Source organism: Aulonocara sp. 'chitande type north' Nkhata Bay, linkage group LG14 (genome assembly GCF_057382095.1).
Source record: "Aulonocara sp. 'chitande type north' Nkhata Bay isolate Kocher_YH1m ecotype deep benthic linkage group LG14, A_spYH_male_GT1.1, whole genome shotgun sequence".
NCBI lineage: Eukaryota > Metazoa > Chordata > Actinopteri > Cichliformes > Cichlidae > Aulonocara > Aulonocara sp. 'chitande type north' Nkhata Bay.
This window is the reverse complement of record NC_141357.1, coordinates 21,622,002-21,642,684: the sequence shown is the minus strand read 5'-3', so window position 1 is coordinate 21,642,684 and position 20,683 is coordinate 21,622,002. Positions and strand designations below refer to the sequence as shown.

The window sequence follows — 20,683 nt, the reverse complement described above, 5'->3', positions numbered from 1 at the left end:
ACTGAACAAATGTTTTCATTTTTCTTGTGTATAAATGAAGACAAGTGCGAGAACAGAGCGCGCACTTCACAGGGCCCCCACTCTGATGTGAGCGCTCTGTGACCGCCCTTGCAAGTAAAATCTACAGCGTGTGTGTCTCCACTCTCTGAATCTCAGCTGAAGAAGTGTCTCTTAGAATAAATCTCTTGACAGAGAACATTCGAGACAGTTGCCAGTATTCTCAGGTATTGATGTCCCGGCAAATTCACCCCGAGGTAAGACTCCACAACCCTCTGTTAGCACGTTAAAGGTTAATGTTCATGACAGGACAGTTACAAATAGACTGAACAACTACAGTATTCTGTGTTTGGAAGGACAATTTTCTCTAAAAAGAAGAACATTGCAGAATCACTTCGGTTTGCAAAATTGCAACTGAAACAATGCCCTTTGAACAGATTAAAGTGCTAAGGTATAGATAAATACACTGACTGAATATGTATATGACTGAGTAAAAGAGACTCCTTAGAAAGCACTTTGAATAGAGCAGCACGTTTTGGAATAATCAAACATAGCATATAAACACCTTACACCAACTGTTAAGCACGGTGGTGGATGGGTGGTGATTTGGGCTTGTTTTACAGCCACAGGACCCGGCGACTTTTCCGACAGCCAAAAGTTGACAAAAATGTGCATCATGCAACAGGACAACAGAACAATAACCTCAAGCACAGCAGCAAATCTAAGAAAAAAAATCAAGGTACTGCAATGGCTCCAGTCCTCAGCCTGATTGAAATGCTGTGACGGATCCTTGGACGACCGGTCCATAAACACAAATTTCAATGAGCTGAAGCAACCTCGTGAAGAAAAATGGACCAAAGTTCCTCCACAACGATATGAGAGACTCAGAGAGTCATGCAAAAGCAATAAATACTTAACATTATTACTGCTAAAGGTGGATCTAAATCTACTGAATCATGAGTGCACTTTTACTTTCACCATCACTATGAACAACTGTCACTGTATAAGTGCTTTAACTTCATATGCAGTGAAAATGCATTTTATTATGAATTTCATGCACTGTAACGCATCTGTGCATAATATGTATTTTTTGGTTTGTTTGTTTTGTTTTCGTCTCATCATGACTGGGATTGTCGTTATAGTTTATGCGGCTTTAAAGAAATGCAATTTGCTGGAGGCATTTTGGTCTCCAAAATGTGTTTTAAATAACCATTATTATTCTTTAATACTCCCTGGCGCTGTGCGTCTGGGAATTAAATAACTCACTTTAAGGACGAGAAGAAAGGCGTCTGTTCGTTTGATTCCTTTCTTCTGGTGATTTTAACAACATGTCACAGTTTCTTCAGTTGATTTTGTTTGACTGTTTTCCTGTGGGACGGCTCGGTTATTACTTATTCCATGCACTAAATACAGATCCAAGGTATCAGTCTTATCAGTCACTCTCCTGATTCCACTGCTGCTTTGTATGCCACCAAGCTAGCTAGCTTGGTGGCATACAGAGTCCCCATAGCAAGCAAGTCTTTCATCTGATTACATGAACACCAAGGTGTGTTGTCTGTTCGCATCCTTGAAGCTGAGTCTGATGTTGTATTTTTTCTTTATATGGTGTGCAACCTTTCCTTTTCTGCAGATGTAACAAACATCTCTATCCTTTGCTATCTGGTCTTATACTATTCTCCTGTCATTGCCCAGTTTATTAGTAGTTTCTTCCTTTCTTTCACCCCATCCCAGCTTTAACCAATTTTCACCTCTCTGCTTTTGTTCCACCTTTAATATCTGCTATTACTGCCCTTACACAAGCCTCCGCTGATCTCGCCTCTGTGTTGTCCTCATTCTCACCTCTTTCTTACTTTTTCCTCTCCTGTCTCCTCTTATACGTTATTTTTCTTTTCCATTTTACCTCCTCCGCCTGTCTTTTTTCCTGCCATTTCCCTTCTACCCAAGTTCTTCTCAGATAGCAGCTGCAGATGACTAGCGGGTCAGGATGCGCCACTCTAATAAAGAGAGATGGAGGGATAGTTTTCAGAAACAAACTCTCCCTCTCTCTCCCTCTGCGTCTGCCTAATCACCCTCCATCAGTCTCACAATAAATCTCTGTGTTTGAGTGTGTAGCGGTATGTGTTCTGCTATGTGGGTCCTGTTCTGCTTGGGGATGGGGGCAGCTTACGGTTCAGTTCTCCACTGAAATTGAGCTTTAAGACCACTATATGTAAAATACAACTCGCTCCAGCTGCAAACAGCGTCGCATTGGCAGCAAGCAGCACATTATTCTTCACAACTCCGAGTCTGAGCTGATTAAACAGAGCTGATCTGCATTTTACTTCAATGTAGTACAACCAGCTGTAGGAGGACACATATTTAACTTCAGATGCAGCTTGCTTATCCAGAGCAATGGGGAGACGGCACGGCGCCTGCTGAAATCTCACAAAAAGATTTCAGACTTTTAGAGATGCTCACAGCTTAGTATTTGTACAGAAGTAATGAAATACAGCAAAGCATAATGCTAATTTGCTTTTCACTGCTGTGTGCAGTGCAACGTTTTTTGATGTTGACCCTGTTTGTGAAATCAATTTAGGTTCGAGTACTCGAGTTTTAATCTACTTGTTTTGCTGCTCCGTCTGCTTGTTATCGTCGTCGGAACATCTCTGGGGTCTTTAGATGAAACGATCAAACTTCCCTTCAGTGTTTTTTAAGACTGCAAGCTAAATGAAAAACCTGGAATGACTTGCATCAAGGCACAGCTCCTTTTCTTTTTCTTTTTTTGTATGCGTGCATTTGTGTCCATCTGTCTATGTGTTGGAAAGTTTTGGGAATTAAATATTAGGCTCAGAAGTGAAAGCGAAAAGGGTTTAATGGCAGGTGCTCAGCTGAAGAAGTCTCAGAAGTGGAGCAGCATCATCCTTCACACATTTTGCTTCCTTTTTGGTCCGCTAAAGAGCTTTTCTGTTTGCCTCGAACTAGAGCATATAAAGTACTATCCATCCATCCGTTCATTCATCCATTTTCTTCTGCTTACCCAATTCAGGGTTGCGGAGGGGGAAAGCTGGCGCCTCGACAGGTCGCCAATCTGTCGCTGGGCTTGTAAAGTACTAGGGTGTCAAGGCTGCTGCCTTTAGTTTAGGAAGCAGTGTCAGCGTGATAAATTATTTCATTCTATTAGCTATAACCAAATGCCAATTGATCTTTGGCATTTCTTTCCTGCTGCATTATAAATCTATTAAATACTATAGAAGTAGAAATCTTCCACTGCTGCATATTTATTCATAATGAGCCAGTAATTTAATTACAGTCATGAATAATACATAATAGGACCATAATTCAAGGTTCATATGCATACGTGTGATGAAGTGTACATGCGGCATCAGTACATTTAGTATACTTACAACCAAAACGCAGGTGCTTTTTCCTGTGTCTTCTTAATTATAATTAGATGAGCACAGCTGTTGCCTGCACCTATGCTGACCCTTTTCTCACAACAACCATTGATCTGTCTTGTCAGTGCCACCCTGGCAGAGCCGGCGCATGAAATTCATACCTGCTTTTTTTGTCTGAAAGCCAACGCTTCGAGTTTATCTTTGGGATTCAATACAGAGCGACTCCCAGGTGAGAGCCGACAGCAAAATGTATTTAGATAATTGCTGTGATCTGATCTATGAGGAGGGATTCTGCTTGTTTGCTACTTGGCGTGGCAGACAAAGACGAAACAGAGTTTTTGCATCATGTGAAAGGAGACAATACTTAACCCAGCCGGTGTTGCTTCGGCAGCCGACTGAATTTTCACTCTGTGAGCTGGACCCGTCGAGAGCATTCGCATCTTTTGTCTCCCCATCAACTCTTTTCAGCTCAAAGGCCATGTTCCCAAAGATTTGCTGGCCAACTGTTAGCCAGTTTTGTAGTGTAACTGTGCTTTGTTTTGGGTGGTGTAACTCAAACATTTGGCCAGACTCCCAGAAATGGATTAGTCCCACAGATAGATTAAAAAAACAAAACTCTTTCTCAATCAAAACTCCCTGCGGAAAGTTCTGGATTCAGCAATACCACAATGTTTCAGCGCGCTGGATAAACACTTGGAGTGTGCATACTGTTTAGGACCATATTTCCTGGTAAATACCTTATTTAGTTTAATCAGCTAATCAGAGGTTCAATCAGAGGTGTGAGGTAACTCCACAAATCAGAACAGCATTTTTTCCCTTACAATCACTGCTTAAAATCAGCTGGTTAACAAACAGGGAGTTTTAAAGCATCTCTCTGGGTTTTTTTTCCACACAAAGAATTTTGCTGGAGAGTAGAGCAGTGGTGTGAGGAACAGACCTCTCTGGAGGAAAGGAACTTTTTTCTGTCTGAACTGGCTGATCAATGAGATAGAGATCTCGTGGTCAATGTTCCACTCTCCTAAAAGGCACCGTGGGATCCACAGCCCACTTCATCTTTATCACTGGTCTGCTTCTGCTCTGACTGCAGGGACCAGATGCCGGCTCATTACTACCACAAATAGAGATCTGGCTGCATGGCCTGAGACTGGGATGAGCCGGCGGTCATGAATGGAGATTGCTGGGAGGACAACATTGACACTCTTCCTCACTTATCTCCAGTGTCTCATCGCCACTTTCTTTCCCACGAGATTTTGCCTTTTCTGAATGCCAGCATCTGGTCTCCCAAAACCCTCATAAACCTTTTGGTTCAAAAGGAGGGGACCAGGTAGCTATAATAGAGTACCACCTGCCCTCCTCCATCTCCTGCCACCCTGGATCAACACCTCTGCCAGCTCCTCTCTGGCATTCTGGCCTTGGCATCACACTTGCTGACTGATGGACAATGCCTCCAACAGCATCTGTTCTCCAGTGCTCAGTGGCCAACATAACTCCCTGGCTTGCAGTAAGTTACACCGAGCCAGGTTTCGTACTCTGTGTTGCGCTATTGGCAGGTTTTCTGCAACTGGTGATGTCCAAACTGATTAGCTATGTCGCTTTTTACGCTAGATGAACTGTTCTTCCTCTGGCTTAGGCAGACCTCTACTCAACTCACTGAGACTGAGTGGCTGCTGTCCACTTGGCAGAAGTGCTAAGTGTTTTCAAGGACAGTTTAAGCTTCCTGCCAAGCATGCGTTGTATGCTAATTAATGACCAGGTCAACGTGTGTTAATGTAAATGAGTCACAGCGCCTGACGTGTTCCAAGACCCATAAAAGTACAGTGATACGTTATTAAACTGAGTTTTGATCTGATGCCCCTGTGAGTCCAAGCCAGCAGATGTAGTTGTTGATTATGTCTCTGCCCTCCATATGGCACTACTGTACGTCCACCTCCTCTTCAACTCCTCTCACCCAGACCCCCCCTCCCGTCATGCTCCTGTTAGGTTCACATCCGACAGGTAGCAGAATGACTTGGGCACTTGTAAACTCAACAACCGAGGCAACCCAGGGCTTGTTGGACTGGCCGAAAGGGAAATTAGCTTTCACCTTCACTTCAGCTCAGAGCACTGGTCTCTTCACTAATACCTCAAACTATTCTCCTTGAATGTAAGCTCAAATTTTCTATTAAAAAGGGGTAGCCAGAGGTTACTGCTGAGAGAATACAAAGAAATTGTTATTGTGAAATTGTGTTAGAGTGCATCACTGGCATGTGAGTTCATAAATAGTTAATCCAAGGAGACCAGAGAGTAGTTTCAGGGTAATTAAGGTAATATATAGTTAGCACATTGTAATTGCGTAAAGGCATTTTTGCAGCCATATAAAGGTTCCTCCTTTTCCACTGCTCGCTGTGTGCAAGTTCCTGTGCAAACCCTGTATCCTGTGAGAGCTCCCTCATTAAACGGCTGTCAAACTTAAGTCTGCAGACCTGCCAGCCTTGCTGTCACACTGCAGGAATTGCACGCACACAGACACACACATATATATCACAGTGTGTCCATATATGTGTCCATATATGTCCATATAGCGCCAAATCATAACAACAGCTGCCTTAAGGCACTTTATATTGTAAGGAAAAGACCTTACAATAATACAAAGAACAGAGAAAACCCCAACAATTATATACCCGCCTATGAGCAAGCCCTTTGGCGACAGTGGGAAGGAAAAAAATTCCTTTTAACAGGAAGAATGCCTAATCAGTCAAACTAAGCTTAATTGTGAATAACGGCGCTGAGGCTTCCACCAATGAAGAGACAAGGATGTTGCTGACTGATATATTTCAGTGTGGACAGTATATAAAAAGAAATTTAATATCTTACCAAATTTAAAAACAGCCACTGACAACCAAATGTTACGAGGCTGTGAGTGAATCGCTTTAGGTGCTGTTGATCAATGAACGTCCCCTGGATAATCTTCCTGTCTGGCACTTACAGTGACCAAAATTTATAAAATCAAGCAGACAATTTATTTAACACGACATGAAAACACTGACTGAGCCCAAGAAAGAGTTTGCAGAGGTCAGGCTTCAGTGAGTGCGTGGCCACATATATCGCCCCCTAGTGGCCAGTAAGTAGAATGTAGATTTAAAGGACTTCCGAGTAGGTCCACGTTTCAGAGCCAGAAGCTAGATCCATCTTTTTTATTGCCTCTCAATGCTGCAGATGCATAAACACAGGATAGTCCAACATAACTGAATCTCGCTCAATGCAAAGCTGTCCCTAAAGGACTATTTTGAAATATAAATATTTATATTTTTTAAAACACTTGACTTGTTTCCAGCCCTGCAGTGATGAGGTTTGCAGTTTGTATTTCACTGTCTAGCTGGTACCTAGAACAACATTTCATGATTCCAGTCTCGAGCACTAATATTCTCACTAGCTATTGAAAATTTTGTGGAATTGACAGTTGGTGATTCTTACAGATAGAGACATATTTAACTTAGAACCGAAAAAAGTAATTAAGTGCAATACTCGGCTCAGTTTAATACATAACGAATAAAGCGCCAAGCAGCTTGTACAGCTTCCTGTTGTAACAGACAATAAAGTCCGCGTCTTCTAAATAATAAATGACAGCCACAATACTCTGAATATGTTTTTAGCCCGCTGAGACCAAACAATAACAAAGCTAAATGCTGATGTTGTTATTGAATTCCCTGAAACTGTACGTGTTGAGAAATGAACCAATAAAGGGGGAAACATCAAACAGATTGCCTTTGACAACAGAATCAAATTTCACACGGCTAAATTCAATGACACCATTTAATGAGTGCTGATTGTAACCCCTTTGCTATTTCTCACTCCCTGTTTATGTCTGTTACGTCTGTTTATGTTTTCCTCCTCCCCTGACCTATGCACACTTTCCCCTGCCTCTGCCTCCTCTGTCACTCACCTCATTGCTCTCTTCCTCTGTCAGTCAGACTGTCAGTTTCTCCCCCGTCTTCCCCCCGTTCTCTCCCTTCTTCTGCCTCACATTTGCACGCCGACTCCCTCCCCTCGCCCACCCTTCGTTCCCCCGATGCACGCCTGTCTTTCTTCACAGCAGTCACTGTGTTATTTAGTTTTATCAACAGTGAAGCTCCCAAATTATTAAAAGCAGAGCAGTTATATTAGGCTTTGTTGTTTGCCCAGGGTTTTCTCACTCCCACACTGATAACGTCAAAGCCATGAGCAGATGCTATAAAGATGCTTACGTCTAATTCTAATGTACAGCTCGTTTACAAGTATCGGCAAGTTGTTTACATTGCTTGGAGTAATTCCTTGTCCCTTAGGTGAATGGATAAACGTTGGTGATGTATCAGTTAAATGCATGATAATTTGTTTCATCATTTCTACCTTTGAAAGATGATTGAAAAAATATAACTTAACATGCAAGTAAAGCCTGACAGCCTGACACAATTCAGTCTGTATCTCTTTCAGCAATCGTCTCCATTCTTTTCAACTTAGCTTAAGTCTCTCTTTTACCAATGCACAATCGCAACTGGTGTCTGCATGCAAGTCGGTCACCTCATATTCAGTCCAATTATAAAAATAGCAGGCTATAACTTGAAGTGGACATGATGTGACTTTTCAGCATGTGGAAGCCCAAGTAGTCCCAGCATTTGATGGAACGGGATCCCCATATTTAACTGAATCCTTAAGAGTTACAGTGACTTATTGTCAGCTTGTTTTCAGGGCTTTGCCATAGAGGGAACAAACTATAAACGTAAGCATCTGTTAAGAGGTGTTAAGGCGAGCATAACATTCGCCATAGACTCACTGGCAACTTCTTTAGGTACACCTTATCAGTGCAAATATCTAATCAGCCAATCACATGTCAGCAACTCAGTGCATACAGGCATATGATGTGGTCAAAACGACCCACTGAAGTTTAAACTGAGCATCAGAATAAGGAAGAAAGGTGATTTTGAATGTGGCTCAGCTGTTGTGTAGAGTTTATATGGAATGGTTTGAGAGTGGTTTGAAAAAGAGAAAATATCCAGTGAGCGTCAGTTCTCTGGGTAAAAATGTGTGGACATGAGACTGGCTAGATTGTTTTGCGCTGATAGGAAGAAAATAGTAACTCAAATAACCACTCACTGCAACCAAACGATGCAGAAGTGCATCTCTGAATGCACAGCACACTGAACCTTAGAGCAGATGAGCTACAGCAGCACCCTCTCCTAACCGCTAAGAACACTAAACTGAGGCTACAATTCATACATGTTCACTAAAAATTGGACAATAACATACTGGAAAAAGATTTCCTGGTTGGAATCCCAAATCACAACAGCGCAGTCACCTCAAAGCCATTGCTGTTGTGATTTGGCAGCAGACGGTAGCATCAGAATTTCTTGCAAACAGCATGAAAGCATGGATCCAGTCTGCATTGTGTCAACAGTTCAGACTGCTGGTGGTGTGGAGCATCCTCGGCCTCCGTATTGTTGCTGACATGTCCGTCTCGTTCTGTCCACATTGTCGTATTTTCTGATCTCAAACAGCTTTTGCAGTGACAAGTCTAATAGAGCACCTTTGGGATGTGGTGGAATGGGACGTTCCCATCATAGATGTGCATCCAACAAATCGTCAGCAACTTTGTGATGCCGTCATGTCAATGTGGACCAGAATTAGGACAGTTCGGAAGAAAAAACGGACACCAAATCAGAACTAGCATAGTGTAGCAAACAAAGTGGGCGAGTGCATGCAGATAGCAATCTGACTGAAAATAAGATCAATATAAGAAAATAACAAAGACAGGAGTGACTCCTAGATTATAAAATTAGATGTTAGCTGGATAAGAATTGTCTGCTTAATTGTATACTCTAAGAGAAGAGTGAAAAGTGCAACTTTAACCATTACAACAAATCTGCACAATTGCTGCTGTTGTCAGTTGGAGAGAATCAACAAGTCGTAAATAGTGAGACCTGCCAGTTTGGCTCAAAATTAACTCAGCGTAGATCAGGATTGACGGTGAGTTTGTGCCAAAGCTAAACTGAAAGTGGTGCAGCTGTTTGGTTTGAAGCTGTGCCCTGCAAAGACACATGTAGAAAAGATGTTTGGCTTTTTTGGTGGTGGGGGGATTAATCGACCAGCAGAGTGACTGATACTAGCTGGTGGTTGCAGATAAGAAGTCTGGCAGGTGACTTTGATGTGGCTGACAGCTTTCTGTTAGTAATGTGGAGATTGATTTTCGTTGCTTTCGGTAGCCCTGTTTAAACTCTTGATTTTAAACACTTTTTCACACGATGAGCGCATCGACTGCTCCCGTTTAACAACCAATTAATCATGTTGCTGTGACTAAAGGGAAATTTGTTTATGATATATAACGTCCTCGCTTGCCTTGCTGTTAGCTGCATTTAGTCTATAGTTAAACAGCCATTTTCACCGTATTTATCTTATGAAAAGGCAAATAATCACTGAGTGGATTTTCACTATAAAATAACGGGTGTTAATGAAGTTCTTCCAATAAATATGGTAAATTCATGAGAAATGATTTGGTTGTCTATTTGGGTATTTTCTTTTTGAGTCTTGCCTGCATGCTGTGGAATTTGATGATGATTCAAGACTCAGAGCCAAGTAGTTCCCTTGGGACCCCAGCGTTTATAGCAGTTGGGCCCAGTGGGCCAATTTGATGGAAAAGGACAAAGTATATGTATCCGTGTGTATGCATGTGACTGTGAATGTGTGTGTGTCTTTGTAAGCAGCTTTCTAAAGCCGCACTGCTTCAGATACGGCCTATCGAAGCGTGTCAGGTTCCCTTAGTCATCAGGGGCAGATAGCAACAGTCCTCAGTGCTGAAAAGGAAGGAAAGACTGGGTAGCGAAGGAGGACGTGGAAAAAGAATAAACAATCTGGAGTGGTAGAGAAAGAGCTATAAATGAGGAAGTTTTAGTAAAAACAACTGCGAAAATGCACTAGGACTCACCTAAACAGGGCCACATTTCCCCCGGTGTGATGCTTGGCTATTAGTCTGATTTTAGCACTCTTAGATGGGAATGAATTGCATTCGAACCGAGGATGTCAGTAGGGGCCGAGCCTCCATCCATTCAGACATTCAGGGACTCCATTACACCCTGATGGGCAGGGATGGAAAACCAATCGTGGGTGTATGGGTGCAAGGGGGAAATGCAATGTATTGGTGCTGGGAAACACACAGACAGGCAATCTGGCATGATGAAGAGGCTCCCTTCCCTGCTCCTCCTTTCGGACCCAGCACGTCCTCCTGCGTCCCCTTCATGCCCCACTGCGCTCTACTGCAGTGCCTTGCCAGCTGACCAACCCGACACCTACCACACTCATTCGCACTTTCCCGCTTTCCCTATTTCCTCCCAGGTCTCACTGTGAGCCCCGACAGCATGTATCCATTCACATTATCACATTGGGAACTGAAGCAGAGATGGATTTCATCGGAGGGAAATAGATGGGAGTCGTGTTTTTGAATAGAGGGAGAATGTAATTTATGATTTTTCTGAAGTTCAGCAGATTTGTTGCTGAACTCAGGGAACCTCGATGGCTCCAAGGTTAGCTGCGGTATACTTAACCTCCCTTCTGACAGCAGGGATGTGCTGCTGTTAGAACGGTGTTAGATAGACCTGTTAGTGTCAGGATGATAAATTCATTAGGAGTGGCTAAGGAATACAGCTATTTATACAGCTACAACAAATCATTGCTATAAAAGCCTTGGACTCAATCTCATTGAGAAGTGTGAATCACAGTGAGTCTGGAATTGAAGAATTAGATATTTATTGATTTTTAATGATGCTTGGCTGGCTTTCTTGTACTCGTACCTTTAGTCCACTTCCTTTTTTGGAGGACTGGTATAATAAAGCATGCACTTTAATGTCAAGATGCAATACTCAATGTAGTAATTTAACTCTATTAGGTATTATTGAATGCGTATGGCCATTTTTAAAAGCACACATTGTGTTTTTAAGTTTTTAGAATGATATATTTATTGATTTTTGCTGTTTGCTCTATATTTATACAGTGTTTGTGGCTGCTTGTGATAACTGTTATTCTACAGTTCCTAAAATGTATTGCTAAGTAGAGTATTTCTAAGTGGTCAGGGCAATCATTTAACCTCTGCTAAAGATTTCGTGTTCAGTCAGAACAGCTACAGTCAAAAAAAAGTCCACCTGCAGCCAACTCCTGCAGTAACCTGAGACCTCCCCTTCACTCCATATGTATAAATGGAAGCGGAGAGAGCAGCAGCAGCAAGACCCCAACAGAGAGCAATGCAGTCGTGATATTTATTAGGTCTTCCACAGCATGAAAGAAGGAGCTGGGGTGGAAGTGGGCTGCAAAGCAGTTTGCACAGCAGCCAGCAGCCGTGGGAAGGTTAAAGCAGCTTAAACAGCATGCCCAATATGAGATTTGTCGTTTGGATATGTAGAAGGCCATCAGCAGAGCCATCTGTTGATGTGGGCTGGCAGTAAGATCACTAACGCTTTGAATTTGATATTTTTAAAGCAGGTAAGAAACAAGTGGGGTGATGCATTAGAGAACTGACAGAGCACCAGGGATGATACCATGGTTTTGTTGATGTTATTGGGGCTCATGTTCCATAATCCAACTAGAAAGGTGCTCTGAGAGTTCTGACCTCTGTCAAGACCGATAGTCTACTCTTCAGTGATGTGAAAACTACATAAATATCTGGATATTTTTCCCGATCAGTTCAGATCTGCACCAAAATTTCATGGGATTATCCTTTGGCCACGCTTCACTTGGCTCTGTATTCCTGCTGGAAGACAGCAACAAATGACAAAAAAAACAAAAAACTTTTACAGAGCTTCTGCCTTCTCGGTAAACGTAATTATTTTTTTCATTCAAAATTTATGGTCTGTGGTCTACAACTTCTTCACAAATTAAAGTTCAGAGTCTGTACTTTAATCTCCTTGTCAATGTTGTCTTTTGCCACCCTCGCCTGTGAAAGCTGTGGCCACATAGTGCCAGTTCTCATACCGCAGAAAATCTTTTCATTACTGAAGATCGGGTAACAAAGAAAATAAATAAATAACTGCTAAAATATATATTATATATTCATTTGTGTGCATGCGTGTGCTTTATGGGTGTTTTACTAAAATGTGCGCAGCTGAGCGGCCCCACTGTGAGCCAGGTAAACAAATGTTTCATAACTGGTGATGAGGCGGTGCCACGCTGAAGATTTCTCTAACGAGGGCTTGTTTGCGTGGGTGGAACAAAAACACGTTTTTAGATCCAGACTAGTACATTACACGAGCCTCAGTGCCTCACTCACTGAAAAATATGTGTTTTCTGAATATGCCCATTACCACAGACCCTCGGGCTATCCTTGCCTGTAGTTCATCATAACAGATTTAACAGATTTAATCTGAGCTATTCTTTCCTTTGACTGTCTGCTGGCAACTTGCTATTTTATCCCGCAGTTCGCATCCACATTCTCTTGATTTTAATCTCTTTTTTTTTCACGCTTCTCCTGTTTGTAGACGTCTGCTGCATTTTAAACATCACCTCAAAAGCAAAAACTCCTACATCTCAGTAGCAAATAATTAAAGTGGAACGCATAGTCTGACATCAGTGTCTCTGTGCAGGTGCCCTATGTCAAGGTGGCTCCAGAGGACATTTTGAAGGTTCATTTCCCCCGCTTCACCACTTTGGACCTGAGACCAACAAACACCGACATCAGCCTGGCCGTGGCCGGCCTTCTCACCTTCTTCAACAGCACCACCGCCTGCCTCATCTGTGCCCAGGCTGACTGTGAGTACAGCATTCGCACACTCGTGACCAATGTTCCCTCAAATTTTTCATGTGTCTGAGCGAACACACAGAGCGATCCCTTGGACCACTGTGAGCGACATCAGACGTGTGCACTGTGGTCACGCCAGCATCAAATCCATCCAATTTACATGGTTTATTAAAATAATCAAATTACAGCGTTTACATTTATGTTAGACTACTTTTAATTAACTGCTTTAGCCCACTTACAATGAAAATGTAAAAAAAATCTTGTTCATGACCTGTGTAGTATGTTAACACTATTGGAAGTAAAAATAACTTGAACTCCAATTTTGAAAACACAACTTTCTTTCTTTTTTTCTTTTTTTTTTATAAAGCTCTGATGAGTCTGTGGTCTGGGAGAGAGTCCTGTAACTCTCTGTCTGCAAAATACAGCATATAAAGACCAGTGCAGGGCAATTAATTATATAGTTACTTCTTCAAAAAAGTTACTGAGTTTTGCAAACAACAAAGTTTTTTGCAACTGTTTACCTAAAAATGCAGCCAAGGCGTTTTGTGCCACTCCTAAAAATAATTTCTGTCCACTATGAACAACAGCCTGACACCTGCAGGCCTGACAACAGGAGATGTATCACTCCTGTAACACCTGTAACATTCAGCAGTCGCCTCATTGTTCTGACACACACAACAAAACTATTGACTACACTACATGCTAACTACACAAGATTTGCACTAAACGTCGCAAATCTCTCACATCTCGAAACACCGCCGTCACTCCTAAAACTTCCTCCCGTTTCTTAACAACTAAATGCCATGTTTTGATTGATCGACGTGGTACATTTTTCGACCAATGTGAAAGGGTGGCGGGTGTTTTGGTTTCATCTTTGCTCACAGGCGGAGAGCGCTTTCAAGCGTTTTCCTTATAAAACGCCGTTTTTACCGTTTCTTCCCGCAGTAAATATAAACAACGATAGTACTCAGGAAGAAAAACAAACACTGCGTATATTTTGTATCACAACTCTGGTTTTACGTGGCCTATCAACACAATTTAAAAAGTGGTATGAAGTCCACACTTTTTCCGTCTGTTCCGTCTGTCCTGCTCACATCTCCAATGGTTGTACATGTTGTCATTAACGTGGCTTCACTCCTCATCAGTCACGCCGCTTTGCCAGCTAAAACACCGGCACATAAGGACGCTGTCATAGCCTGTCAACGACATTGATTAGCTGCGTATATACGAATGTGAGTCGCGTGATTGGCTGGACTATGGGATAAGGTGGCATCGTTGTAATCCCATACTGGAGCAGCCAGTCACTTATTGACTAACACTGCAAAACAGAATTGTTAACGTATTTACTTTAATTTCAGTTCAGGTTAGGGTTTTTTTTTTTTGTGCGCAACACAGATTTTTTCTGTGCAGAGACCGTGCCAGCAGTGCGCATTGTGCACGCGCGCAATTTAGAGGGAACATTGCTTGTGACAAAATATACAATCGCACATACCTGTGGGGAAGACTCGCAAACTGTCTCCCCTACATCTGCCATCAAAGTGCAAACATTTTTGTTTAACGTCTGCCACCCTTTAACACGTGTTAGCGTGCACAGGCATCTCGCACACGCGCCGACTGTGTTCTGGCAACAGATGCAGCTTTTATCAACATCTCACCCTGCGACACGTTTCCTTCTAAAGCAGCTGCTGCACTCCACAGCTACAACTCCCTCACAGCGGCACGCCCGACGCCTGCGTCCCAAAAATAAATTGCGTTTATTTCGTCTCCCTTTTCAAGATCATTGTCATTTATTAAATTAACTAAATTACGATTTAGCGCATTATGTTGTATGTGATGTATAAACTGTCTTCAGTCTCGCTGGGTTTTCTGTAAGACTGTGTGTGCACTCTTAAAACACTTTGCGCAAAACAAAACATCTCGTTGAGAGAAACAAAAGGAAAGTAAGGGCAGAGGTTGCAACTCTAACAACCAGTGATCTGACCGCCCCCTTTGTCAGTGTCAGTTAGGTTCTGAAGATACTTAACTGAATGACCTTAAAAACGATTGAAAATCTCTTTGAGAGAAGTTATTTTTGTAAATAGAGAGGAAGATTAGATCATGGCTTGTTCCCACCCTCTTCTAGTTCAGCATGCAGTAATTACAACTCCCAAGACAAAGGCACCGTGACCCCCTGAGTGGCACCAGCTAACCTTTTTTCTAATCAGCACAAGCCTTTGAAGACAGGAAATAGGCTGCAGATATCAACCATGTGTCAGACAGAGTAGAGATGGCAATGAGCCACAGTGAGCTGCCTACCCCGCCTATCTCAATTCTCGGGTTTGGGGAAAATAAACAAATTTTAACATTGCGCTTCTTATTCCCTTTGGCCGTGTGAGTGGGTGCGGGGTTTGGTGGGGAGGTTCTTATTCTGTGTCAGTGAGCTAAGAGATGACTGCAAAGGAAATTAAATGAGAAGAAGGAGAATGAGGGGAGATGAGAGGTAGATAGAAGAGACCAAGGGGAGTCTGAAATGAGAGAGGAGGAGGAGAGCGGAGTATGCTTCTTGGATGATATGAAAGAGTGTGGAGCGGGAAAGCGAGGAGGTAACCACATTGGAATTATACATTAGCAACAGGCAGGAGACGGTCCAGGACATGACGTGGCTGTATTGATTGCACTCTCTCATGTGACCCTCATTCATTCAACAGAAAATGCAGGAAATGGCACTATGCCTGGATTTGTGTGTGTGTTGGTCGAGGATTGTGTTCAGCAGCACTATCAGCTGAAACTCATTCGAGTTTGGCTCCTACTGCACCAGCTCCACCCTTCTTTGTCAGCTTACACAGTCATTTGGTCGGTTGGCAGCCTGCTGTCAGTTACTCGTTCACATGTGCCAGCCTCATTAATCACCCAAGCCAGTGACAGCCTAATAGAGCGTGGCCAATCCATGAATATTTTCCAGTAATGGCTGAGGAGGCAGCACTGGAGGTGAAGCTGTGCCCAAAGGCATGGTGCACACCAGCACGAACATTAATCTAGCTAGCCCTCGCTAACAGTGGCAGTGGTGCTGTGAGACTGTAATACGCAAAGTGTTGTTGAGTCTTTAGACGTGCCAGGTGGCCCCACAGGTTGTTTATTTCTTGTGGTTTGGGCTTTAACAGGAAGAAATAACACATGAAAACTGCATGCACAGAATTCGCCGGTGTGCTGCACTGCTCTTTTATTCGTGCAGTGATTGGTTCAGCTGTCAGTAAGCTGAAAATGGAACATCAAATAAACTCAACGTATCTGTAGCTGCAGTGCAGGTACAGAAATTTTAGGTTCAGTCGAATAGTTGTCCACGAATGCTTGCAAAAGCCTATTTTCCTTCTTTGATAGACTCAGCTGGAAAGCAAGGTTAGGCCTTAGGCTTATTATTCTTTCTCTGCTAATAATTGTATGCCGATGCCATATTATGAATTGCAATTTTCCATTTCTTTCAGGTTCCAGGGATGACTACTATGTCTCTCCATGTTTCACACGCAATGGCATTACTATTACTAACCTGTAATCAGCGTTAGTCGGGTGGAAGAGATATCTAAATGACCTGTCAACAGGAATGTGTATGAAGGTGTGAGAATGATGGGAACGCAGTAATGCAGAGGAGGGTCTTTGGGAGGAAAGGCTCTCTGATGACTTTGATCATAGTAATTATGTCGTGGCTACTTATGTTTCTGATGCAAAAGGCAGCAATGTCAGTAGACAGCGTAAAGGTGGTGGTGCAAGTTGTCATGGTTTCTTTTGTTGCACTTTGTAATTGAAAAATCTTCTCATTGAATAGATGAAGGCAGTAGGAGTGTCTTGGTGCTTTATGAAATAATGTTGACTCAGAATAATGAGTTTTTAGATTTGTGGAGAGTGAGTTTGTATCCACAGGTGTAATTGTGCAGAATTTATCTTTACTAAAGAAAAGTGCAAAGTTGGTCTGTCTGTCTAATTAAAAAATGGTAAAAGCCTTTTATGCAGATTTCTCACTCGTGGCTCTGTGATTGGTCTGTTTAAAGCAGTGGATGACAGAAGCTGTCTCACACTCCTTGTCCGACACTCCCACTTATCAACAAATCAGTGTTGTTTTTTTAACTGATTTTTATTTTTTTCCTTTTTGCTTGAGGCTTTACGTTATTTTTAGTCATCAAAGTCATCAGCTTTGGAAGTTTTTAGACATTTTAAATTAGGAGAGGAGATGTTTGTTAAAAACAAAAAACATTATAAATAGCTAAATCAAGTGATTAGGACTGTATGCTACGTAGTTCAGCTTCTGTACAATTACCCAACTGAGTCCATGCATGAATATCACAGGTAACTGTCCAGAGAGCTCAGAGGGAGTAAGCTGGAATCATGTTTTTCCTCCTGCACGCTCTACCTGGACACAGATTATCCAAAACCAAGATCTGTAAGGTTTTTGCCTAATACACCACCACAGTGGATTTTACATCAAATCAAGATGTGGCTGAAGGGCAGACTTTCAGTTTTAATTCAAGAGGTTTAACAAAAGTACTGCATTAACTATTCATGACTTACAGCTATTTTTACACAAAGTCCTCATTTTCACAAGTTGAAAAGTAAATTGACTTCTGAAAGACAATTTTATTACAAACTAACCTCAAAAAGCATCTGGAATTGATTCAAAATGTTAAATTTTCACGTTGGTCGTTGATCAGTGGATCTGTCAATATGACATTTAAAAAAAGATAGAAAACATTAAGATTGGCCAAATTAATAATCATATACATTTTTAACAAGAATGAATTCACTGACCAGCTCAGCAACACCAAAAGGTCTGAAAGACCACAGAAGACAGCTGAAGTGAATGATGACAGAATTATTTCCATGATTAAGGGACAATCTTTTATAACATCCACCCAAACGGGTAGGCATTTCATTATTAAGCTCTACAGTCAATAGTTGTGTATATGAATGGAAACAGAGTTTAAACCACTGGTTACACTCAAGAACAAAAAGGCCGGATTAGACTTTGCCAGAAAAATTGTTTAGACAAATACACCCAAAACGAACTAGAACGATGGGAAAGGAAAAGTTTGGAGAAAGAGAGAATCAGTTCAAATCATATCACATCATCTGTCAAACATGTTGTAGATAATATTATGGCGTGGGCGTGCAGCAAAACCAGAAAGAACTTCACAGTGAAAATTGATAATGATCCAGAGCAGGCTGCAAAAGAAACCCAAGAGTTTCTCAAGGCAACAAAATTGGATATTCTTCAATCACCAAGTCAGTCACCTGATCTCAGCCTATTAGAGCATGCATCAGTAACTGAACGTGGCTATAGTAAAGCCTGGCAAAGTATCTCAAGGAAGGACGTGTTGCATTTTGTGATGTCCATGGGTTCTAGACTCAAGGAAGCCACTGAAAAAAAAAACTGTCCATATATTAAAACTAATTTTAGTTTTCTTACATTTTTTAAATGTTGGACTATGTATAAAAACAAAAATGGCAAAAAGTTGTTGCAGCAATTTTTATTGAACTCCTTGAATTAAGTCTTTAATGACATCTTGATTGTGGTGCACACAGAGGCAAAAAAAACATAATCAGAAGTCACCCAAAATATTGATCCACAGGAAACCACTTAAATGGAGAGTCATCTGCATTCCTCACTCCAAGGATACTGTGTGGCAGTATCTCTTTGCAAACAGGATGAAGGTCTCTGGCACAACTTCACCTGCTTCCAGGGTGCATGGAGAAGAACAAGCTCCAGCAACACTTTAACAGGGTCACAGGCCAAAACCCACTGGTCAATAATAAAGCTGCTCTTCATACAAGTGTTACTGGAGCTTTGACCTCCTTAGTATCTATTAGCTAATCAGAAGCTAGAGTCCACAGATGCTACAGTCACTAAATAAGACTTTAAATCACTGATTAGCTCATTAATCCATTCATCTGTCTTCAACATTTTCATGGATTTCTTTCTTTTCTTTTCTTTTCTTTTCTTTTCTTTTCTTTTCTTTTCTTTTCTTTTCTTTTCTTTTCTTTTTTTTTTTACAAAGAAATACAAATATTTTTCATGATTTTTTTCTATCAATGAAACACTGTCACACAGTAATATAACATTCATACTGAGAAACCAACAAATTAACCTTTCTGCAGAATTGCATGTCTCCCATTTCATATTAGCAATCTCTTTCAATGCAGTTTGCAGAGAGAACAGTGGATTAACGTCTGTACAAATGGCTCTGCTTTCCTGGTTATTTGTTTTAATGAAAAAGAGAATATGCTCCGACCCGCTGTATGCAGTGTTTTAACACATTACCTTGTCCGCGACACCTTAAATTGATGGTCTCAGTGATGGCAAAGTCATAAAACTAGGTCTTACTTATTGCTCAAGGCTAAATGAGTCACCATAATGTACAGCTGTCATAAAGGTTTTTGAGTGTATGTTAAAAAGCTTTATCTGAGACATTGAAATTTTCATTACGTATTATTCTGTTATATTTTATTGTTTTATATTGTATGGGAGTAAGAGAGAGAGAGTGCTCTTGCAGTCATCCTATGCCGACAATATCTGGAAGGTAAATGAGTGATTGCTATAGCTGAATGTCAGCCTTCACCTTTATCTGTGTCTGAGTGAGAGTCACAGCCACGTGTCCTCCATGCCAATGAGGATGTTTGGTCTCACTAACACACAACACACAAACAGAAGTGTGCTCTTGTAAACTTTCAGGATGTAATGCCTTCTCTTGATTCAAACCCTGCTTATCTGAGCCAAGGACAAGTCTTCTCTTTATCCAGATGTTAGAATTCTTAAACAGTAGCTTTAAGACCTGGTTTGATGGGCTTGGTTGTGTGTGCTGTGTCTGGCCTGTAAATACACTTTTTTTCACTGAGACATTCATAGTGGCAGTTCTACCTTGGCGCTTTGAGAACCAGCCTTTTTTTTTTTGACAGGTTTGAGAGCTGAGGGTTCATTATGTAGGAGTAATTGGGGTTATTTCATAGGTTAAAAAAACTGTGGGCTGCATCTGCAAATCATCTGTTATTGTCTCGCAGTTTCCACTCCTTTAATAATAGTAGTCAAAAATAATAATAATAATTATTATTATATCCTTTATTTCTATGCCATCTTTCTAAACCAGAGTAACAAGCTGCTGAGAAGAGAAGAAATGATGCCAATAGACAAAGCATTAAGAATACATTGTAAAATGTTTGTACATGTAGTTTTAAATGGGAAGAGAGAGTTTGTTCCAAAACAGTGAAAGCACATCCCTCTTTCTTCTAAGCCAAGACTGTGGAACAGCAACTGATCCGAGTGATCTGTGAGTGGAATAAGATGTCAAGAGTTCTGAGATATAAAGTGGAGCCATGCAGTGTAGTGATTTAAGAGTTGTCAATAACACCTTAAATTGGGTTGTTTAGTGAATGTGTCCCCTGTGCAGACTGCCGATCAGTAGCCTTGCTAATGTAGGCTACTGAATCATCATTTAGGTGTGCAATAAATTGAAATAATCTAATCATGTGGAAGTGAGTGCTAATAAGGTGTTCTGTTATGTTATTGAGGAGTATGCATCTGACCATGGCTATGTTTCTGAACTGTCCAGTCTGTGAT

The 20,683-nt window shown here is 41.5% G+C and overlaps 1 protein-coding gene across 1 annotated transcript in view; it reads left to right on the top strand.

The window, feature by feature from the left end:
* Positions 1-20,683, top strand: part of grik4 (glutamate receptor, ionotropic, kainate 4) — a 362,254-nt gene that overhangs the window by 235,130 nt on the left and 106,441 nt on the right. The window contains exon 6 of the mRNA XM_086261523.1: positions 12,950-13,115. Within this exon, the coding sequence (XP_086117649.1) occupies positions 12,950-13,115 (166 nt within the window). The remainder of the gene's footprint in view (positions 1-12,949; positions 13,116-20,683) is intronic.